The sequence below is a fragment of the Chiloscyllium plagiosum genome, chromosome 17 (assembly GCF_004010195.1).
Source record: "Chiloscyllium plagiosum isolate BGI_BamShark_2017 chromosome 17, ASM401019v2, whole genome shotgun sequence".
In the NCBI taxonomy this organism is placed as follows: Eukaryota; Metazoa; Chordata; class Chondrichthyes; order Orectolobiformes; family Hemiscylliidae; genus Chiloscyllium; species Chiloscyllium plagiosum.
The window spans coordinates 55,030,141-55,051,729 of NC_057726.1; the positions used below are offsets into that span (position 1 = coordinate 55,030,141).

At 41.8% G+C, this 21,589-nt stretch overlaps 1 protein-coding gene across 1 annotated transcript in view; it reads right to left on the reverse strand.

Annotated features, from left to right (window-relative positions):
- rspry1 (ring finger and SPRY domain containing 1) overlaps positions 1–21,589 on the reverse strand; it is a 67,183-nt gene that overhangs the window by 40,759 nt on the left and 4,835 nt on the right. The window contains exon 2 of the mRNA XM_043707140.1: positions 13,383–13,435. Within this exon, the coding sequence (XP_043563075.1) occupies positions 13,383–13,435 (53 nt within the window). The remainder of the gene's footprint in view (positions 1–13,382; positions 13,436–21,589) is intronic.

Consider the following 21,589-nt stretch of genomic DNA (forward strand, 5'->3'; position numbering starts at 1 on the left):
GCGACTCCACTTTCAAGGAGCTATGAACCTGCACTCCAAGGTCTCTTTGTTCAGCAACACTCCCTAGGACCTTACCATTAAGTGTATAAGTCCTGCTAAGATTTACTTTCCCAAAATGCATTTGTCTGAATTCAACTCCATCTGCCACTTCTCAGCCCATTGGCCCATCTGGTCCAGATCCTGTTGTAATCTGAGGTAACCCTCTTCGCTGTCCACTACACCTCCAATTTTGATGTTATCTTACTTACTAACTGTACCTCTTATGCTCGCATCCAAATCATTTATGTAAATGACAAAAAGTAGAGGGCCCAGCACCGATCCTTGTGGCACTCGACTGGTCACAAGCCTCCAGTCTGAAAAACAACCCTCCATCACAACCTTGTCTTCTACCTTTGAGCCAGTTTTTTATCCAAATGGGTAGTTCTCCCTGTATTCCACGAGATCTAATCTTGCTAACCAGTCTCCCATGGGGAACCTTGTCAAATGCCTTACTAACGTCCATATAGATCACATCTACTGCTCTGCCCTCATCAATCCTCTTTGTTACTTCTTCAAAAAAACCAATCAAGTTTGTGAGACATGATTTCCCACACACAAAGCCATGTTGACTATCCGTAATCAGTCCTTGCCTTTCCAAATACATGTACATCCTGCCCCTCAGGATTCCCTCCAACAATTTGCCCAACACCGAGGTCAGGCTCACCGGTCTATAGTTCTCTGGCTTGTCCTTACCACCCTTCTTAAACAGTGGCATCACGTTTGCCAAACTCCAGTCTTCTGGCACCTCACCTGTGACTATCGATGATACAAATCTCAGCAAGAAGCCCAGCAATCACTTCTCTAGTTTGCCACAGAGTTCTCAGGTACATCTGATCAGGTCCTGGGGATTTATCCACCTTTACCAGTTTCAAGACATCCAGCATGTCCTCCTCTGTAATATGAACATTTTGCAAGATGTCACCATCTATTTCCCTACATTCTATATCTTCCATGTTCTTCTCTGCAGTAAACACTGATGCAAAAATATTTATTTAGTATCTGCCCCATCTCCTGTGGCTCCACACAAAGGCTGCCTTGCTGATCTTTGAGGGGCCCTATTCTCTCCCTAGTTACCCATTTGTCATTAATGTATTTGTAAAAACCCTTTGGATTCTCCTTAATTCTCACGTCCCCTTTTTGCCCTCCTGATTTCTCTCAAGTATATTCCTATTTCCTTTATACTCTAAGGATTCACTTGATCTATCCTGCCTATATCTTACATAGGCTTCCTTCTTTTTCTTAACCAAACCCTCAATTTCTTTAGTCATCCAGCATTCCCTATACCTACGAGCCTTTCCTTTCACTCTGACAGGAATATACTTTTTCCGGATTCTCATTATCTCATTTCTGAAGGCTTCCCATTTTCCAGCCGTCCTTTTACCTGCGAACATCTGCCTCCAATCAGCTTTTGAAAATTCTTGCCTAATACCGTCAAAATTGGCCTTTCTCCAATTTCGAACTTCAACTTTTCGATCTGGTGTATCCTTTTCCATCATTATTTTAAAACTAATAGAATTATGGTCACGGGCCCCAAAGTGCTCCTACTGACACCTCAGTCACCTGCCCTGCCTTATTTCCCAAGAGTAGGTCAAGTTTTGCACCTTCTCTAGTAGGTACATCCACATGCTGAATCAGAAATTTGTCTTGTACACACTTAAATTCCTCTCCATCTAAACCCTTAACACTATAGTAGTCCCAGTCTATGTTTGTAAAAAGTTAAAATCCCCTACCATAACCACCCTATTATTCTTACAGATAGCTGAAATCTCCTTACAAGTTTGTTTCTCAATTTCCCTCTGACTATTAGGGGGTCTCTATTACAATCCCAATAAGGTGATCATCCCTTTCTTATTTCTCAATTCCACCCAAATAACTTCCCTGGATGTATTTCCAGGAATATCCTCCCTCAGCACAGCTCTAATGCTCTCCCTTATCAAAAAGGCCACTCCCCCCCTCTCTTGCCTCCCTTGCTATCCTTCCTGTAGGATTTGTTATCCTTCCTGTAGCATTTGTACTGAACATAGCTTTTATTAAGATCCTTCATGTCTGGTTTAAAAAAAGACAAAGAGCCCATGGGATTTAAAGAAACGCTGGATCCAAAACTGGCTGAGAGCTGGATGAAGAGCACGACGGTAGAAAGATGACTGTGTGACTGCAAGTGTATTACAGTGGGGTTCTGCAGGGCACTGTTCTGGGACCTTACTATTTGTATACAGTAATAATTTGGACTCCAGCGTAAGAGGCACGATCAATAGACAATAGATAGACAATAGATTTAGGAGTAGGCCATTCTGCCCATCGAGCCTGCACCACCATTCATTATGATCATGGCTGATCATCCTCAATCAGTATCCTGTTCCTGCCTTATCTCCATAACCTTTGATTCCACTATCCTTGAGAGCTCTATCCAACTCTTTCTTAAACGAATCCAGAGACTGGGCCTCCACTGCCTTCTGGGGCAGAGCATTCCACGCACCCACCACTCTCTGGGTGAAGAAGTTTCTCCTCATCTCTGTCCTAAGTGGGCTACCCCGTATTTTTAAGCTGTCTCCTCTGGTTCGGGACTCACCCATCAGCGGAAACACATTTCCTGCCTCCAGAGTGTCCAATCCTTTCATAATCTTATACGTCTCAATCAGATCCCCTCTCAGTTCTAAACTCAAGGGTATACAGCCCAGTCACTCCAATCTTTCAACATAAGATAGTCCGAACACCCAGATCTCTTTGTACTGCCCCTTTACCTAACTTTACTCCATTTAGGTAGTAATCTGCCTTCCTGTTCTTGCCACCAAAGTGGATAACCATACATTTATCCACATTAAACTGCATCTGCCATGCATCCGTCCACTTACCTAACCTGTCCAACACTAAATCCTGGCAGTCTAGAGTACAACTTGCTGGCTAGTGAATGCATATTAGCCTGGAGTTTGCAGTTGAAATGGCATTAAAACATTTGCAAAACAAATTTTGGCACCTGCAATGTATAGCTAAACACAGAAAAGCAAATATTTTCTGCTTTTCCACACAGTGTATCCTCAAGTCTTTTAATAGAGGGAAACGTATGTTTGTGCACAAAGTAGAAACTTGCCTATTATTTCAATGCGGGACATAACAAACCTGGGAGTAGACAATTCAGCCCCTCAAGGCTGCTCCGTCATTTAATATGATAACTGATCTCAACTCCACTTGCCTGCCAGCCTGCTCTCCATAAGCCTTCAACTCATTATTAACTAAGAACCTGTCAACTTTTCCTTCAATTTGCAGCGTACCCAGATTCTGCAGTTGTGAACTCTACAGATTCATGACCCAAAAAAGAAAATAGTAATAATCAGTAAGTTTTAAAACGACCTCTTGTTCTAGATTATCCATAGGGAAACATCCTGTCTAATTTTGTATACTTCAAAATAGATCTCTTGTTCTAAGCTCGAGAGAATATAGGCCTAAACCGCTCCATTTCTCAGAGAGATAGAATTAGAGTTAGAGATATACAAGACAGAAACAGACCATTGGGTCCAAATCATCCATGCCAACCAGATATCCTAACCTAATCTAGTCCCATTTGCCAGCACTTGGCCTATATCCCTCTAAACCCTTCCTAGTCATATACCCATCCAGGTGCCTTTTAAATGGTGCAATTGTACCAGCCTCTACCATTTCCTCTGGCAACTCATTCCATACGCATACCATCATCTGCGTGAAAATGTTACCCCTTGGGTCTCAGATCTTTGCCCTCTCACCCAGAATCTATGCCTCTAGTTCTGGATTCCCCCACCCCTGGGAAAAGACCTTGTCTATTTAACCTATCCATGCCCCTCATGATTTTATAAATCTCTGAAGTCACCCCTCAGCCTCCAACATTCCAGGCAAATCAGCCCTAGCCTATTCAACCTCTGAGCTCAAACACTCCAACCCTGGCAACATCATTGTAAATCATTTCTGAACCCTTTCAAGTTTCACAGCAACCTTCCGATGGAAAGGAGACCAGAATTGCATGCAATATTCCAACAGCCGCCTAACCAATATCCTGTATAGCCTCAACATGACCTCCCAACCCCTGGACTCAATACTCCAATAAAAGGAAAGCACACTAAATGCCTTCTTCGTTATCCTATCTACCTGCACATCCACTTTAAGGAGCTATGAACCTGCACTCCAAGGGTCGCTTTGTTCAGCAACACTCCCTAGGACCTTACCATTAAGGGCATAAGCCCTGCTCTGATTCGCTTTCCCAAAATGCAGCACCTCACATTTATGTGAATTAAACTCCAACTGCACTCCTCAGCCCATTGGCCTACCTGATTAAGATCCTCATGTAATCTGAGATAATCTCCTTCGCTGTCCACTACACCTCCAATTTTGGTGTCATCTGCAAATTTACTAACTAGATCTCTTATGCTCCCATCCAAATCATTTATACAAAAAAAAAAGGATGAAAAACGGTGATTCAACGGTGAAAAGCGGCTCACCACTGGTCACAGGCCTCCAGTCTGATAAGCAACCATCCTCCACCACCCTGTCTTTTACCTTTGAGCCAGTTCTGTATCTAAACAGCTAGTTCTCCTTGTATTCCAAGAGATCTAACCTTGCTAACCAGTCTCCCATGAGGAACCTGGTCATCCACCTTAAGTCCATATAGAACATGTCTACTGCACTGCCCTCTTCCTAAGTCAAACCCCTCATCTCTTGCAGGTAATCTCGTGAACCTCCTATGAACTGCCTCCAATGCAACTATCATTCGTTCTTAACAAAGGGCACCAAAACTGTATGCAACACTCCAGGTTCAGTGTCATTACTGACTTGTACAGTTGCAGCAACATTTCCTCTCATCCTTCAGCAATTAATGCCAAAACTCCATTTGCCTTCCTCATTATCTGCTGTACCTATTCATTTTTGTAACTCATGCATAAAAAACCCCAGATCCCACTGCAATAAAGCACTCCAAAGTTTCTCTCCATTTACATAAGTTGTCTTTCTACTCCTGTCCAAAATGGAAAACCTCACACATATCCACATTAAACTCCATCTGCCAAAATCGGTGCTGTGTAAGAATCTTTGGCAAATTTCTCCAATGCATCATGTGGATGGCATAGAGTGCTACTACTGAGCAGAGTGTTGGATGGAGTGAATATGATGTCAGTCAAAGGGCTGCTTCATCTTGGATGGTATCAAGCTTCAGTGTCACTGGAACTGCATCCACCCAGGCAAGTGGGGAGTATTCCATCACACTCCTGACATGTAGGAGAAAGTGAGGACTGCAGGTGCTGGAAAGCACAGCAAATCAGGCAGCATCTAAGGAGCAGAAGAATCGAAGTTTCGGGCATAAGCTCTTTATCAGGAATTCCTGAAGAGATCTCTTCAGGGGTGGTGGTCAGGAGAGGAGTTTGTCTCTGCAGTCTTCCTGGCCTCTGACCTGCTTTTATTGTCACTGATGGTGGAGAAAGTTAAAAAACACATCGGGTTATAGTCCAACAGGTTTATTTGGAAGCACTAGCTTTCTGAGTAGTGCTTAGTCATCAGTCAACTGTGGAACAGGTTCATAAGACACAGAATTAATAGCTATAAATTATGCGCCTTATGGTCCTGTTCCACAGCTACCTTATGGAGGAACAGCGTTCAGAAAGCTAGTGCTTCCAAATTAATCTGTTGGACTATAACTTAAAAATCTCAACGCCAATTTTATCCACCCTAGTCTCATACCAGCTCCTCCACTTTTTGTGGACAATTCAATTAAGTTTCTGGTCAATGGTAGCCCCCAGGATGTCCACAGTGGGGAATTCAGTGACGGTAACACCATTCAATGTGACAGGGCAGTGGTTAGATTGTCTCTTACTGGTCATTGTTTGACAGTTGAGATGCACAAATGTTACTTGCTACTTGTCATCCAAAGCCTGGATATTGTCCAGATCTTGAGCATGTACTGCTCCAGTACCAGAGGTGTCACAACTGGTGCTGAACACTGCTATCAGTGAACATCCCCTCTTCTGACCTTATGATGGAGGGAAGGTCATTGAGGCAGCTGAAGGTAGTTGGGCCTTGGACCCTAGCCTGAAGAATTCCTGCAGAGATATCCCAGAGCTGAGATGACTGACCACCACCAATTACAATCATCTTCCTACATGCCAAGTAAGAGTACAAAGGGAGAATTTGTCTGATACTTGCTGATTCCAGTTTTGTTTGAACTCCTTGATGTCAGACTTAGTCAAATACAGCTTTAATGTCATGTTCACCTCAAATTCAGCTCTTTTGCCCATGTTTGAATCAAGGCTGTAGAGTGGTCAGGAGCGAAGTGCTCCTGGCAGAATTCAAACTGGGCAGCAGTACGGACTGTAAACTGTTGACCCCTTGCCACCCCAAAGTACAAATAAAGACCCATTTATCCTGACTCTGATGGTTAGCTAATCCTCCATCCAAGCTAATACATGACCCCTAACCCATTGTGATCTTTTCATGCAACACATTAATCCAATGCCTTCTGGGAATCCAGAAATACAACATCTACAGGATCCCCATTGAAGATATAATAAGCAAAGTGGACAAATAACTGTAGCCAGTTAGTCAAAACACATAATTTGCCTTTTATTAAACTCATGCTATCTTGAATGCATTGTGTTGTTTTTCTAAATGCCCTGTTTTTATTTCCTTAATAATGGATTCTAACAATTTCCCAATATCAAGTTTAACTAACTGGTCTACAGTTTCCTCCTTTTGGTTTCCCTCACTGAGTAAGGATTATATATTAGCATTTTTTTCCAATTCACTGCAACCTTACCTGCATCCAAGGAATTTTGAAATATTATAACCAACTATTTCTGTTGCCACTTCCTTTTGAGACTCTAGGATGTAGGCCATCGCGTGATGGGGACTTGTCTGCCTTCAATACCAGTCAATTAATTTGCTCAGTATTTCTCTCCCCACTCACAGTGATTACGATGGAGGTACTTTCTTCCCCTTCTATAACCAATGAGCTATCATTTCCTATTGGGACGACACTAGTGCCCTCCACCATAAAAATGGAAGCAAGTTGTTCATTTAATGAATCTACCATTTGTGTTCTGCACTATTAACTCCACAGTCTCAACCTCCAAAAAAGGGACCACCATTCACTAAGTACTCTCTTCCTTTTTATATAATTACAGAATCAGTTTTTATATTTTGCACTAGGTTTATTGTGGAATTAACCTTTGTTCTTTATATTACATTTCTTTAATAACTCTTTTCTGATATTAAAAGTCTCAGTGCTCCAGCCTGTCACTTGCTTTGCAATTTGGTATACCTTTATTTTTGAAAGGTTTCTACAACTTCCTTGCTTTGTCATGAACAATTTCCTGTCTGGAATTAAGTTTATTTGGGAGCAATTAACATTCTCCTTAAATATATGCCACTCCTGGGGTGGGGAGGGGGGTATCTAAAAGGGCGGCGAAGATCTCACTGCAGAGCTCTGCATTTTCTAAGTGTTTTTTCTGAACTGATCAGCCTCGAGTCCCGGCACACCATTACAGGGGGAGATTTAACTGTCTCACGGGCCCCACAGTAGACAGGTTGCCCAAAGGTCCTTCGATGCCCTCTGTACAAACTAAACAGTTAGTGGGTCTGTGTGGGGAATTAGGGTTGGTGAACATCTGGAGGCATCTCCACCCTACATGTAGGGATTTTGCGTTTTTCTCCAATTCGCACAGATGTCACACAAGGATTGATATTTTTTTCTGACCACTGCAGTAACCCTGGATTTGGTGGCATCTTGGAGCATCTCTGATCATGCTCGAGTGTACCTTACGGTTAAGATTAAGGACGTTACAGTGGGTTTGAGGTACTGGCAAATAGATCCCTTTATCCTTAAGGGTAATAAGTTTGTGGAGTATGGCTCTAGGGAATTTTGGGCGATCCTAGACATCAATATAGGTTCGGTTGATAGCTCATCTGTTCTCTAGGAAACTGCCAAAGCCTATGCTAGGGGGGTAGTTATTTCATATTCCGAAAGTAGGAAGCGGCAGACAGGTGAGCAGCAACGTCTCCTTGAAGCATGGTTGAAGGCAGCCGAGAAGGCCTACTTTGACAGACCCTCTTTGGTCAAACTATAGAGGATTACGGCACTGCAGTCTGCATTAAATTCCGTGCTCATGCAGACCACAAAGGAGGAGCTGGCTTTTGCAAAGCAAAAGGTTATATGAGCATGGTGACAAGCCAGGCAAATACTTAGTGTATCTTTCCAGAAAGAGGAATGCCCCACAAGCCATTACAGCGATTAGAGAAGGGTCTGGGAACCTAACGTAATTCTAAAAAAGATTAATGCGGCATTCCAGAGATTTTACTCTAAATTATACCAATCCGAGGATTGAGAGGAGGGGCAGGCCAAAATGGAATTTTGTTTTAGGGACCTCAAGCTCCCGGGTGTGACTTCAGAACAACAATCCTTTCTCAATGCCCCGTTATCAGAGCTAGTGCAGGAAGCTGTGAGGCAGCTTCAGAGTGGAAAGGCACCCAGTCCTGACAGACTTTCCAGTGAATTCTATAAGGAATTTATACATATACTGTCAGGCCCAATGCTCAATATGTTTAATAATTCATACAGTCATGATAGTCTCCCACCATCTCTGAGAGGGGCCAATATTTCACTTATGCTCAAAAAAAAAGGGAAGGACTCGGAAGACTGTTTCGTACAGGCCCATCTCGCTCTTAAATGTGGACTTTAAAATCCTCTCTAAGACTCTCATGTTAAGGCTGGAGATTGTTTTACCTTCTATTATTAAAGAGGATCAGATGTGCTTCATAAAGGGCTGCAGGTCCTCCAATAATATTAGGTGGCTGCTTAATGCAATTCAAGCATGCCAATAACAGTCAATACAGGGATTAGTCATTTCTCTAGATGCAGAGGAGGCATTTGACCGAATTGAGTGGCAGTACCTTTTCTATACTTTAGAGCGGTTTGGTTTGAGTGAAGTCTTTACAAGATGGGTAAAGGTTCTCTACGGTGGCCCTCTCGCAGCGGTCATCAAGCAATTTTAATATTTTTAGCAGCAGCCAGCAGGGCTGCCCCCTTTCACCATTGCTTATTCCGCTGATTATTGAACCATTGGCAGAGGCCATTCGTGGGGATCCCAATATACCAGCTCCAGAAGTGGGGTCAAAATTAATAAGATTGCGTTGCATGCAGACGTTGTCCTAATACTTTTGACAAATCCAGCAGTTTCAGTGCTTTGCCTAATACAATGCATTTGCGCGTTTGGCGCTTTCTCGGGGTACAAGATTAATTTTGCGAAATCAGAGGCTATGGTTATGGGTGGTCTCTAGCTCTTGAGGGAGACTATAGATTCCCATTTAGGTGATCACAAGGAGGTTGTGTGTATTTGGGCATATTCATTAATCCAGTTCTAGATTGGCTATTCAAAGCCAATTTTATCCAATTATTTGGAAAAATTAAACAAGATCTTCAAAGATAGGAGGCAATTCCAATCTCGTGATTGGGTCGGATACGCTTATTAAGATGAACATTCTCCCTCGTTTGCTATACACTATACGGATGCTTCCCCCGATTTTCAATAAGCAAACGCTCAGGAGACTGAACGGCTGGTTCAGCTCCTTTATTTGGCATCCTAAGTGGCCACTCATTAAATTAGCCAAATTGCAACTGCCTCACACATTGGGGGGAGTGGACCTTCCAGACATTAAAAATGATCAATTAAGCTCGCTTTTGACCTATATGCATGATTGGGTTTGTGGAAATCCTCTTTTAATATGACCAGATATTGAAGCCTCCCAGGCAAGGTGCTCCCTTAACAGTTTGCTGTTTTTGGACAAAATGAAGACAGTTAGGGAATATTGCCATAACCCAATAGTCATCAATACTGTTGAAGCTGGACGGCAATTCGCAGAGGGAAGGCAATATTGGCAAAACATCTTTGTTTACACCTTTAGTGGGTATGTCGGGTTTTCAACAGGAAATGATAGATTCAGGATTTAAACATTGGGCAGGTGGAGGCGAGTCTTGCATGGTCAATTTATTTGAGGGAGACGCAAGGTCTGCACGGGCATTCTTACCCATTGTCTTTGGTCTTGCGATAGACTTCAAACATATTGGAGCGATATGGCGGCCACAATGGAGAGGACTTTGGGTGTAAGGGTGGAGAAGGGTGGTAAGATTCTTGGTAGTGTAGATGAGCAGAGAGATCTCTGTGTCCAGGTACACAGATCCTTGAAAATTGCCACTCAGGTTGACAGGGTTGTTAAGGCGGCGTACAGTGTTTTAGCTTTTATTAATAGAGGGATCGAGTTCCGGAACCATGAGGCCGAACTTGGTGTATTGTGTACAGTTCTGGTCACCGCATTGTAAGAAGGATGTGGAAGCTTTGGAAAGGGTGCAGAGGAGATTTACTAGGATGCTGCCTGGTATGGAGGGAAGGTCTTACGAGGAAAGGCTGAGGGACTTGAGGCTGTTTTCGTTAGAGAGAAGGTGGAGAAGTGACTTAATAGAGACATAAGATAATCAGAGGGTTAGATAGGGTGGACAGGGAGAACCTTTTTCCAAGTATGGTGACAGTGAGCTTGAGGGGGCATAGCTTTAAATTGAGGGGTGATAGATAGAAGACAGATGTCAGAGGTAGTTTCTTTATTCAGAGAGTAGTAAGGATATGGAATGCTTTGTCTGCAACGGTAGTAGATTCGCCAACTTTAAGTACATTTAAGTCGTCATTGGACAAGCATATGGACATACATGGAATAGTGTAGGTTAGATGGGCTTCAGATTGGTGTGACAGGTCGGCGCAATATCGAGGGCTGAAGGGCCTGTACTGCACTGTAATGTTCTATGTTCTAAGGACCCTCTCTCTCTCCCCTTTGGGACTTGCCCACTGTATTTCCTGCAGACATGCACAAGAAAAAAAGCTTTTCAATATTCTCATGTTTTGTGCAAGAAAGAATATCTTGCTAGGTTGGATATTATGAAGATTGTTATGGAGCATATTTCCCTTTAATTTTCCTCATAAATCTGGTACACCACAAAACTGAGAATTTTTATAAGACATGGCAGCCCTTTATGGAACACCTGGGCAGATTCATCTGCCACACTAATTAGGGCTTTTATATAGCCATAACGATGGTGTTTTACAAGTCCAATATTCAGGGAGGAGGAACTGTGAACATATGAGTCTTTTGTTTGGCTGGGCTGAGTCATTACTATTAGTTTGTTGTTGGTTATTTATTTATTTAGTTAAATAGCCAGGTTGGGTTTTTATTTATTCTATATATATGTTTATACATTAGTACGAGGGTGGGTTGGGGATTTTTTTGGGGTTTTTTTGTATTCAAAGTTTGGGTGAAGATTTGTAGCTCGGGTGCTCGTTGTTGTGGTTCTGTTCGCCGAGCTGGAAATTTTTGCTGCAAACGTTTCGTCCCCTGTCTAGGTGACATCTTCAGTGCTTGGGAGCCTCCTGTGAAGCGCTTCTGTGATATTTCCTCCGGCATTTATAGTGGCCTGCCCCTGCCGCTTCCGGTTGTCAGTTTCAGCTGTCCGCTGTAGTGGCCGGTATATTGGGTCCAGGTCGATGTGTTTGTTGATGGAGTTTGTGGATAAAAGCCATGCGTCTAGGAATTCCCTGCCTGCTCTTTGTTTGGCTTGCCCTATAATGGTAGTGTTGTCCCAGTCGAATTCATGTTGCTTGTCGTCTGCGTGCGTGGCTACTAAGGATAGCTGGTCGTGGCGTTGCGTGGCTAGTTTCTAGCCACGAAGCAGCAGAGACAGGCCACTATAAATGCCGGAGGAAACACCACAGAAGCGCTTCACAGGAGGCTCCCAAGCACTGAGTATGTCACCTAGACAGGGGACGAAAGGTTTGCAACAAAAATTTTTTTGTATTGTTTTGTACTTGTAATATTTTAAAATCTACTTTTTCAATAAAAACATATTTAAAAGACACATATGCCACTCCTTATTGACAATCCCATCTTTTGTCTTCATGCCTCGACCACTTGGGCCATTCCTGCCCACTTGCAACAGTCTTATTTTCTCACTCTCCAACTGAATTTAAAATTCTAGCATGCCACAATCACTCTTCCCCAGGGAAACCTTTGCCACGAGATCCTTCATTAATCCCACCTCATTACACAATACCAAATCAGAATAACCCCAGTGGGTTCTAAACACATTTATATTCAATAAATTCAAACTTGTGGCCACCTTTACCAGTTTGATTTTTCCAGTCTTTAAAATCCCCCATAATTATGGTTGTACTTTTGTTACAAGCTCCTTGCATTTCCTGATTTAATACTGTGCCTTACTACAGGACTTGTGTTTCAGGACAAATATATTATTCCACTAGGGACGTCTTTCCCTTGCTATTTCTTATCTCTACTCAAACGGAATCAAATTTCTAACCTAACATGCTGCTACCATTTCACATGACAGACTAACCAAAGACAGTTACTCTTAACCACAGGAGACTGGTCACAATTAGTATTAACACCCACAAATTAGTTAGCATGTAAATAAAATGAGAAAACAATAACATCTAGTTCCATTAGGTTCCCTGTCAGGTAGGGGATGTGATGATTTAGTGGTATTATTGCTGGATTGTTAATCCAGAGACCCAGATAATATTCTGAGGATCTGGGTTTGAATGCCACCATGGCAGATGGTGAAATTTGATTCAATGAATATCTGGAATTAATAATCTAATGATGACCAAGAACCCATAGTTGATTGTCAGAAAAACCCGTCTGGTTCACTAATGTCCTTTAGGGAAGGAAACTGCCATTTCTACCTGGTCTGGCCTACACGTGACTGCAGACCTATAGTATTACACTGACTCTTAACTGGCCTCTGGGAAACTAGGGATGGGTAATAAATGCTGTGTAGCCAATTGTGCCATCATCCCGTAAATGAATAAAAAAAAGCATCACAGAGAGAGAGATAGGTACAAACATGACAAACGACAAATCAACAATCCACTGCTGTACTTAATGAGGTTCAGAGCAGCCTCCCCACTTCGTCAAATGAATCTTAAAAGAATAAAACTTTACAAAAAAAAAAATCATTCAAATTCTGTTCAGTCTGATAAAAATACCAGTGCACTGGCAGTAATGAAATTACTGAATGTTTTTATTTAACAACACTACAGATGCAGTCAGAGAAAAACAGAAATTGCTGGAAAAGCTCAGCAGGTCTGGTAGCACTCGTGGAGAGAAATCAGTTAACGTTTCGGGTTAAGTGAGCTTTCGTCAGAACTCAACCTGAAATGTTAACTGATTTCCCTCCATAGGTGCTGCCAGACCTGCTGAGCTTTTCCAGAAATTTCCAACTTTATTACTGATGTTTTGCCCCTACTTGAGGTTTTGTTCAGTCTGGTAGTTACCTGTTTCTGCCATTTCATGCAAGGTGATCATTGAATACGGCGGCTCTTGGTCACTGAAAAAAACAAACAAGATTCTCAGCATATTGTTATGGTCCTTTTTTTTCGGATTAGAAAATTAAAAAGACAACCAGCAGAAAGCAGTAATATGAAGCTTTGGCAAAAAAATTCCCACAGTTAAAAATCTACCTCAATTTTTAGCTTTCTTAAAAAAAAACTGGAAGTGCTATTGCACACAACTGAACGACTTTCCCACCAAATCACCATGAATGTTTTAAAACTATTAATCACCACTAGTAACCACTTATACAGCCATTTAGAAATTTACATGCAAAGTCCATTATGGGCCAGCAAAAGTTGGGTTGCTGTCGAGTGTGGAAGCGTCCAAATCAAAACGGATTTTATGGGAAATGTTTGTTTCCTTAAATTGTAATATATTAAGTTAAATTTTGGACCAGAGTGTAGATAGAGTGCAAACAGATACATTTCACTTTCCCAAATCTTCTTAGCATGAAGAGAATGAATAAATTGAAGGTTAACAATTAAAATAACAACTAGTTTAAATGACTCATCTCTCACACTTAAGATAAGCCAAATCAAGTTAGTAAGTACTTTTTCCTACCTAATGGGATAGAAACAGTCAGAATTGCTAAATAGGCTGCTAAAATATTTAGTGTGTTAGTTGGGGAGAGTTCAAATGCAGCCTCAAGTACAAGATGTTAAAGGACATCTTTCCCAATCTTTTCAAAGTGAAAACTGGCTAATGGAATGTGACAACACGGTTTTGTTTCTGATTAACTTCATGGAATTCCCCTGTGGTTTCCTTCAAAAACATCTCATGATAGGTTTTTGCCTGCTGATTTGTTAAGCACCATTAATATGTCTTAAAACATCTTACATACTGTAAAACAAATAGTATCCCAGTGACAAGTCTGGCAGAATGCAGACATTATTGACAGTCAATTTAACAGAACGAGCCATGTAACTTTCAAGTTCCCAACAAAACCACTACATTAGCAAGTAAGGATAAAGTTTATGCTACTCAAGTTTCAGGAACAGTGAGCATGAATTGACTGTGGATTAGTGTCAAAGTAATTGCTGTCTATAAGGAGCCTCGATTATACGAATTTCAAATTATCTGAAGGGGATCTCAAGGTCCCAATAGAAGCATAACGTCAAAAGCTGTTTCAACCCTGATTGCGTCGCTTGGTTATAGGTGCAATGATAAAAAATTAACTTGGCCCATTGAAATGCTGCCGAGAACAGTCCTGGACAGTCCAGGCACCATCTCCAAATGATTGACATCCCGCCATCTCTCCTCTCCCCTAACTCCCTTTCCTTCCTTCCCCCCTCTCTCCCCTGCCCACCCCCCCCACTACTTTCCCAGGAGTTCTACATAGGGGTGTAGATACACTCCCCTTCCCCAGATAATATCTCCAACATTGTCCTGTACAGGGCTGCTGCCTTGTTTCCTGAATGGGGAGCAGACTTACCAGAAAGTCTGAGAGAGGAAACCAATTAACTGAACAATCAATGATCTGAATGAAATAGTGCCCACCCATTGCCTTCAGATAATCAAGGTTCCTCTGTAAACGTTGCAAGCATTAGTTCCATAGCATCAACGGCAAAAGATGGAAAAACATCCTCCCTGCCCTCTCAGCTACAAATGTGGTTTGGCACACAGAAGTATCGTGGCACCATGATATGTCACTTTTAATATTTGGGTTTATACTTTCAAATGTCAAATATAGCATTAGAAATCACAATACAATGCACCCGGTCCTACTCCTTTCCCAAACTTAAAACAAGAACTGTGGCACTCTTTTCCCTGTTGCCTTGACACCTAGCTGGGACATTGATCATATAAATTCAAGCTATTATGGCATATTCATATTGTCAATGTCCATTTAAGTCCAAACTTTAGCAAGATGCATCTAACAACAGTATCTGGATATAAACACAAATACCAAATCCAAACAAGATTTCAGTCATAGTGACTAAGTGAAAGGGGTCTTAAGTTTCCCAGTACTTTAACTGCATAAGCCAGAATTATAATAAACTTGATAGCAAATATATTACAAAAACAAAACACTTCAGATGCCAGGATGCAGAACTAAAACATCACAAAATATTAACCCACCGGTATGGTGGCCAAACAGGTTTTGGTACATACTTAGGACAGACAACGTTGGATGACTTCAACTTTATGGACAATGCAAGATGGAAGATGGGCGAGGTATGTGACAAAGTAGACAAGTTCGGAGATGCAGCATGGATTAAGGTTTCAATAAATGAGCAAAGGCACTAATAAAACTAACCTTGATTAACTGTCTGTTACCAATGCTTGCAGTTCAGTACAAGCACGAATTCCAGTATGGCTATTTTCACAGTATCTTTATGAAGATGTTTGCTAAGAAAGAGGAGCCGTCCACTCAGCCTTCAATCAAAGATCAAGGCACTCAAGGAGCTGTGGTACACTTTTCTGCTTCCCTCCCCTAATTCTCAATTCTGCTGTAGATCTGTCCAACTCAGTCTCGAGTATGCTCTTTGGCGAAGAGAATGTCAAGAATGACCACCCTCAGAAATTCAATTCTGATAGACCATTTATTTTTAAATTGTGCAACCTGTTATGAATTCCCCGACAAGGGGAAATACACTCAGTATCCAAGGAGAAACACTCTCAGTATCCAACCTATCAATTTCCCTCAGAATTTAATCAGTTCTCATTCTTTTATACTCCAGTAAAGTCCAGACTGCCCAATTTTTCCTCAAGACAAAGCCCTTCGTCTCAGGAATTAGCTTTGTGAACCTTATGAAATGCCTCCAAAGCAACTATCCTAAATAAGTATGCCGAAATTGTACACAGCACTGCAGCTGCAGTCACACAAATGATTTTTAAGAGCTCAAGACCTCTGCAAATGCACACTCCATCTTTCTCGCAACGAAGGCTAACATTTCATTTGGTTAATTATTCTCCGTAGCAACAAACTGTTATTCACATACAAGGGCACCCAGATCATTATGTACCACAGAATTCTGCATTTTCTCTTGGTTAAGAAATATTTTGCTTTTCCATTCTTCCAACTAAAGTAGTTAATATCCATATTATTCTCCATTTGCTAAAACCTTTCACCCACTTACTTTACCCCTTTACAGACTCATTATCCTCAATTTGTTTTTCTGACCTAGTAAACGTGGCTGTAGTGCACTCTGTCCCCTCAGCAAATTAATGCAGATTGTACAGTTACAGCCTCCAGCCCAAATTCCTATGGACACTACTAGTTAGTCCACTGAAGTTCTGCTGGTTCCCTTTTATCCACCCTACTCGCTTCATCCTCAAAAGAATTCTAGCAATGTGTCTTTTTCTTAAATCCTCTTGGGAAATATGAGTGTCAGCATTGCTGGGGAGCCAGCATTTATTACCCATCCCTAGTTCCCCTGAGAAGGTGGTAGCAAGCTGCCTTCTTGAATTGGTGCAGTCTATGTGCTGTAGCAAGACGCACAATACTCTTCGAAAAAGAGATTCCAGATTTTGATTGGACAGCAATATATTTCCATGTCAGGATGGTGAGTCGAGAGTGTGGTGCTAGAAAAGCACAGCTGCTCAGGCAGCATCCAAAGAGCAGGAGAATTGACGTTTCGGGCATAAGCCCTTCATCAAGAATGAGGCTTGTGGTTTGGGGCGAAGGGTGGGGGAGTTAGCTGGGAAAGCGATATGTGGATGAAGGTGAGGGAAGAAGCTGTTAGATCCAAGGGGCCAGTGATGAATGGGTCTGGAGGGCTGTACCGAGTTGGAGGTTTGGGATTGGGATAATGTGGGGGGAGAAGAAATGAGGAAGCTGTTGAAATCCACAGGGGAATATGAAGTGTCCCTCCTCCAGGTGGTCGGGTGGTAATGGTTTGGCGGCCCAGGACCTGCATGTCCTTGACTGAGTGGGAGAGACCAGCTATGCCTGCCTGTTTGTCGGTTATGTGGAACAGTCCATCTTCCGCAGTTACACCGGCACCAGCCCCCACCTGTTCCGCCGCTACGTTGATGACTGTATTGACGCCACCTCGTGCTCCAACAAGGAGGTTGAGCAGTTCATCAACTTTACCAACACCTTACACCCCAACCTCAAATTCACCTAGACCATCTCGGCAACCTTCCTCCTCTTCTTGGACCTCTACATCACTGTATCTGGTAACAGACTAACCACAGACATACTACAAGCCCACAGACTCCCACAGCTACCTAAACTACACTGCCTCCCACCCTACCTCCTGTAAAATGCCATCTCTTATTCCCAATTCCTATCAGTGTTCCGCAAAGACCATTCCCTCCACCACTCCCTCATCAGGTCCACACCCCTCATCAGCCCACACCCCACTTCTGGCACCTTTCCCTGCCACCACAGGAAGTGCAAAACCTGCGCCCACACCACTCCCCTCACCTCCGTCCAAGGCCGCAAGGGATCCTTCCACAATCCATCAGAAATTCACCTACACCTCTCAGAATGTCATCTACTGCATCCGTTGCACCTAGTGAGATCTCCTCTACATTGGGGAGACAGGATTCCTTCTTGTGGATCGTTTCAGAGAATATCTCTGGGACACCCACACCCACCAATCCCACCGGCCGGTGGCTGAACACTTCAATTCTCCCTCCCACCCCATCAAGGACAAGCAGGTCCTGGCCTCCTCCACTGCCAAACCGTTACCACCCGACGCCTTGAGACATTTTCTCCAAACTCAAGCTTCATGACTGCCATGTTCATACTTTGAATAGGTCTTCGGCTGCAACATTGTTTGTTTTTGTAGTGGCATACTTAAATGCCCCAAGTAGATTGAATTAGTAAATCAGATTGTGTCAATGGAAATCTGTGGTAAGCTTCAGAGAAAGGTTAATGCTAACACACTTATCTGCACATGTTGCGTCAAAATGGCAGCAGCAAATCAAACTTGAAATTAGAAAAATTACAATTCCATCTGCAAGAATTTGAGAATTTAAGGTTTTTGGAAAGGAATTCATCTAGAGTTCAGAATTTTAATTCCAAAAAGCCACACTTCATTTAAGAGTAGAACATGTCTTCCAAATTAATCTTTTAGGTCAGCGTGAAATTATGAACATCCTGTTCAAAATATTTGATTACTAATTACAAGAGACATTCACATCTATGCCAACCAACAGCTAGTCCGCACACCTCAGTGATGTAGAAACTTTAGCTGAGCTTTCTACTTCCCACTGTAATTCAAATCACTGGCAGGAGTGTGTAAGGATGCCCAGTAAGCCTAGAGTTTATCTATAGTTGAGTAACTGACACTCACCTTATATGCAGAAACTTGTTTCAGCACAATACCCCATCTGAATTCCAGCAATCAAGGGACCAAATTACAATTGCTGTTAACCCATTTCCATTATATCAAATTACCAGAAACATTTTTCTTTTGTTCTGGCATCTGATGTACATGTTCAAACAGTAACCAAACTTGTTTCGACATGGCAGTAAACCCTTCTGCTAATTAAACCAAACCCAGAGAAAAGCTCACTTTGCCTCGTAATGTTACAGTATGAGTGACAACGAACCACCCAAATTCCACTATTTAACAAAAAAACAATCCTATTCTTTAATGCTAAAAATGAACATTAAACAACAACTGTTTACAACTAAGCCTCCTTTCTCAAAGATTTGTTAACAACATACTGATCCATAAAGCCAAAGATTAAAGTGGTGCTGGAAAAGGATGAAGGGCTCCTGCCCGAAATGTCGATTTTCCTGCTCCTCGAATGCTGCCTGACCTGCTGTGCTTTTCCAGTACCACTCTAATCTTGACTCTGATCTCCAGCATCTGCAGTCCTCATTTTCACCTAACTGATCCAATAGAGCCCCTATTAAATTTACAGCAACTTCATTTTCAAAAGCGGCTGTCATCTCCGGTATAGATTTCCTCTTTTTGTAGATCTTTCTGGGTAGGCTTCTTCTGCCAAGACGTTTCATATGAAAAAGGCACCTTTGACGGAGGGTGTGGTGAATAGCAGTCTTTCAATGGCAGTTGGCGCTCTTTCTGGCTAACTGTCCAAAATGCCTGTTTTTTAAAAATAAAACTTCAAAGCATTGGTTTGATGCTGTCAAAACATGAAAATTCAAATTCGATTGGGTTTTAGTATCTGGGGCACAATTTAAACTGATTGGTTAAATTCAAATGGCGATCAAAACAACTGAGGTGTCTAGTTTACAGCCAAATGTTACATATTTTCAATTTTCCAGTACACATAGTGACTGCTAATCAGTCACATGACAGGTGCTTACCAGTTTTTACTCTCAAAGGTACAGTACATACCACCTTCATAACACTCAGGAGTTGCCGTGTAAGAAATATCATGTTTTTAATTCAAATTTAGTTTGAAAATGAAATGCTAGAAATATCATTACAATAGTAAAGTCAATGACAGCCTGACTCATTTAACAGCATTCTTGCTGGGGTCAAATTTTGCAGATTAAAATTCTACAAGACTTGAACACACGATCAAGGCTAAAACTTCAATACAAGAAAAAAACAAAATGTTGCATTGCATAATTCATTAATTCAGCCAAAAGGTTCAAACCAAGAACTCAGCCACTGCGGTTTCAAATGAACAGAGATGACATGGTGTTACCTGAAGAGACAATGATTACACTCAACACAGGAGGACTATGCCAACATACAATAGAGTAACAAATGATTGCGATTTGCAAATAAACTTCAAATAGCTAACAGAAATGGTACTTTTGTAATAACAGACAATTTACTCCTTGGAAAGTAAGTATCTAAAAGGGTAATGGCACAGAATGACTGAAGAAAACAAAGATGTTGAAGATAGAGATTAGTGAAAGAAAGTTACCTTTGAATACGGCTATAGACAAGTAAATAAACCCCATGGGTTAATTTCTAGAAAGAAATTAAATAGCATATATTAAGTTAACCTTGTCACAAACCTGATTAGCTTGTACCCAAGTACTGAGTGTACTTCAGGTCACCAAATGAAAAGAAGTTGGGTTAAAATTTTAAAAAATGAAAGGAAAGGGCTATATCTATTAAAAACTGAACAAATGCAAGGTATTGATTTTGGTAAAACAAACAAGAACAGGACTTATACAGTTAATGGTAAGGCCTTGGGTAGTATTATCTAACAGACCTAAGGGCTCAGGTACATAACTCGAGATGTGTCACAGGTATACAGGGTAGTTAAGATGTCTTCATTGCTCAGACCTTTTGAGTACAGGTAGTTCTGGGATAACGCGAGTTTTGGCAGCACGATTTGGCTATAACATCATTGAAGAATTAGGAAGTGGTATTGGAGAATGTTTACTTCCGTTGGCAATAATTTGATTCCAGCAGGGATTGGTGTGCACGCTTTGTTCTGTGTGCTGAAATCTCTGCACCATTGCACACATGCATCAGAATCTGCAACATTCTGTATATGCATGAAGTTGATGCCAGTTTTCCTGCGAGACAGCACATGCATTGATGTCAGCTGGCAACAAAGCAGCTTTCTGAGAGGTACTGTACAGAGCAGTTTTCTTATATTTTATAAATGTACAGTAGCACCTCGACATACGAACGACCCTGTTCACAAACAAATCAGTTTACGAACAGGATTGTACGTAATATTTTGCTTCAACATACATACGAAATTCAAGGTACGAACGAAGGTACAAACGCAAAAAGCCCATGTGCGAACACGTGGTTTCATTGTTCTGTTTTGCTATGCGCTTGTTGAACGAAAAGCTCTCGGGCCCCGCATAATCTCATTCAGTTAGTCTTTAGCGCGTGCGCTGTGAACAGCCATCCAAACATTCTTACGCTATCTGAATAATGGGAAAAATTGATTCAGTTCGCGAACTTTTCAGTTTGCAAACCAGGTCCCGGAACGGATTAAGTTCCTAAGTCGAGGCGCTATTGTACTGTTAAATCTACTTTTAGTTCAATATGATTTCAACCTTCATTCAGACTGTGCTATACCTCTGGGAGATTTTTGAGCGATCAGGAGTAATACTTTTTGCTGGTCTGCCCCTAGGAATTGGGAATTCATAATGAGTTTGCATAGGATGTAGATGAGACCTCTCCAGAGTACTGTGTGCAGCTCTGGTTATCCGGTTATAGGAAGGTTATCATTAAGTTGGAGAGAATTCAGAAAAGATTTACCAGGATGTTACGAGGACTGCGCAGGGGCTGGATAGGCTGGGACT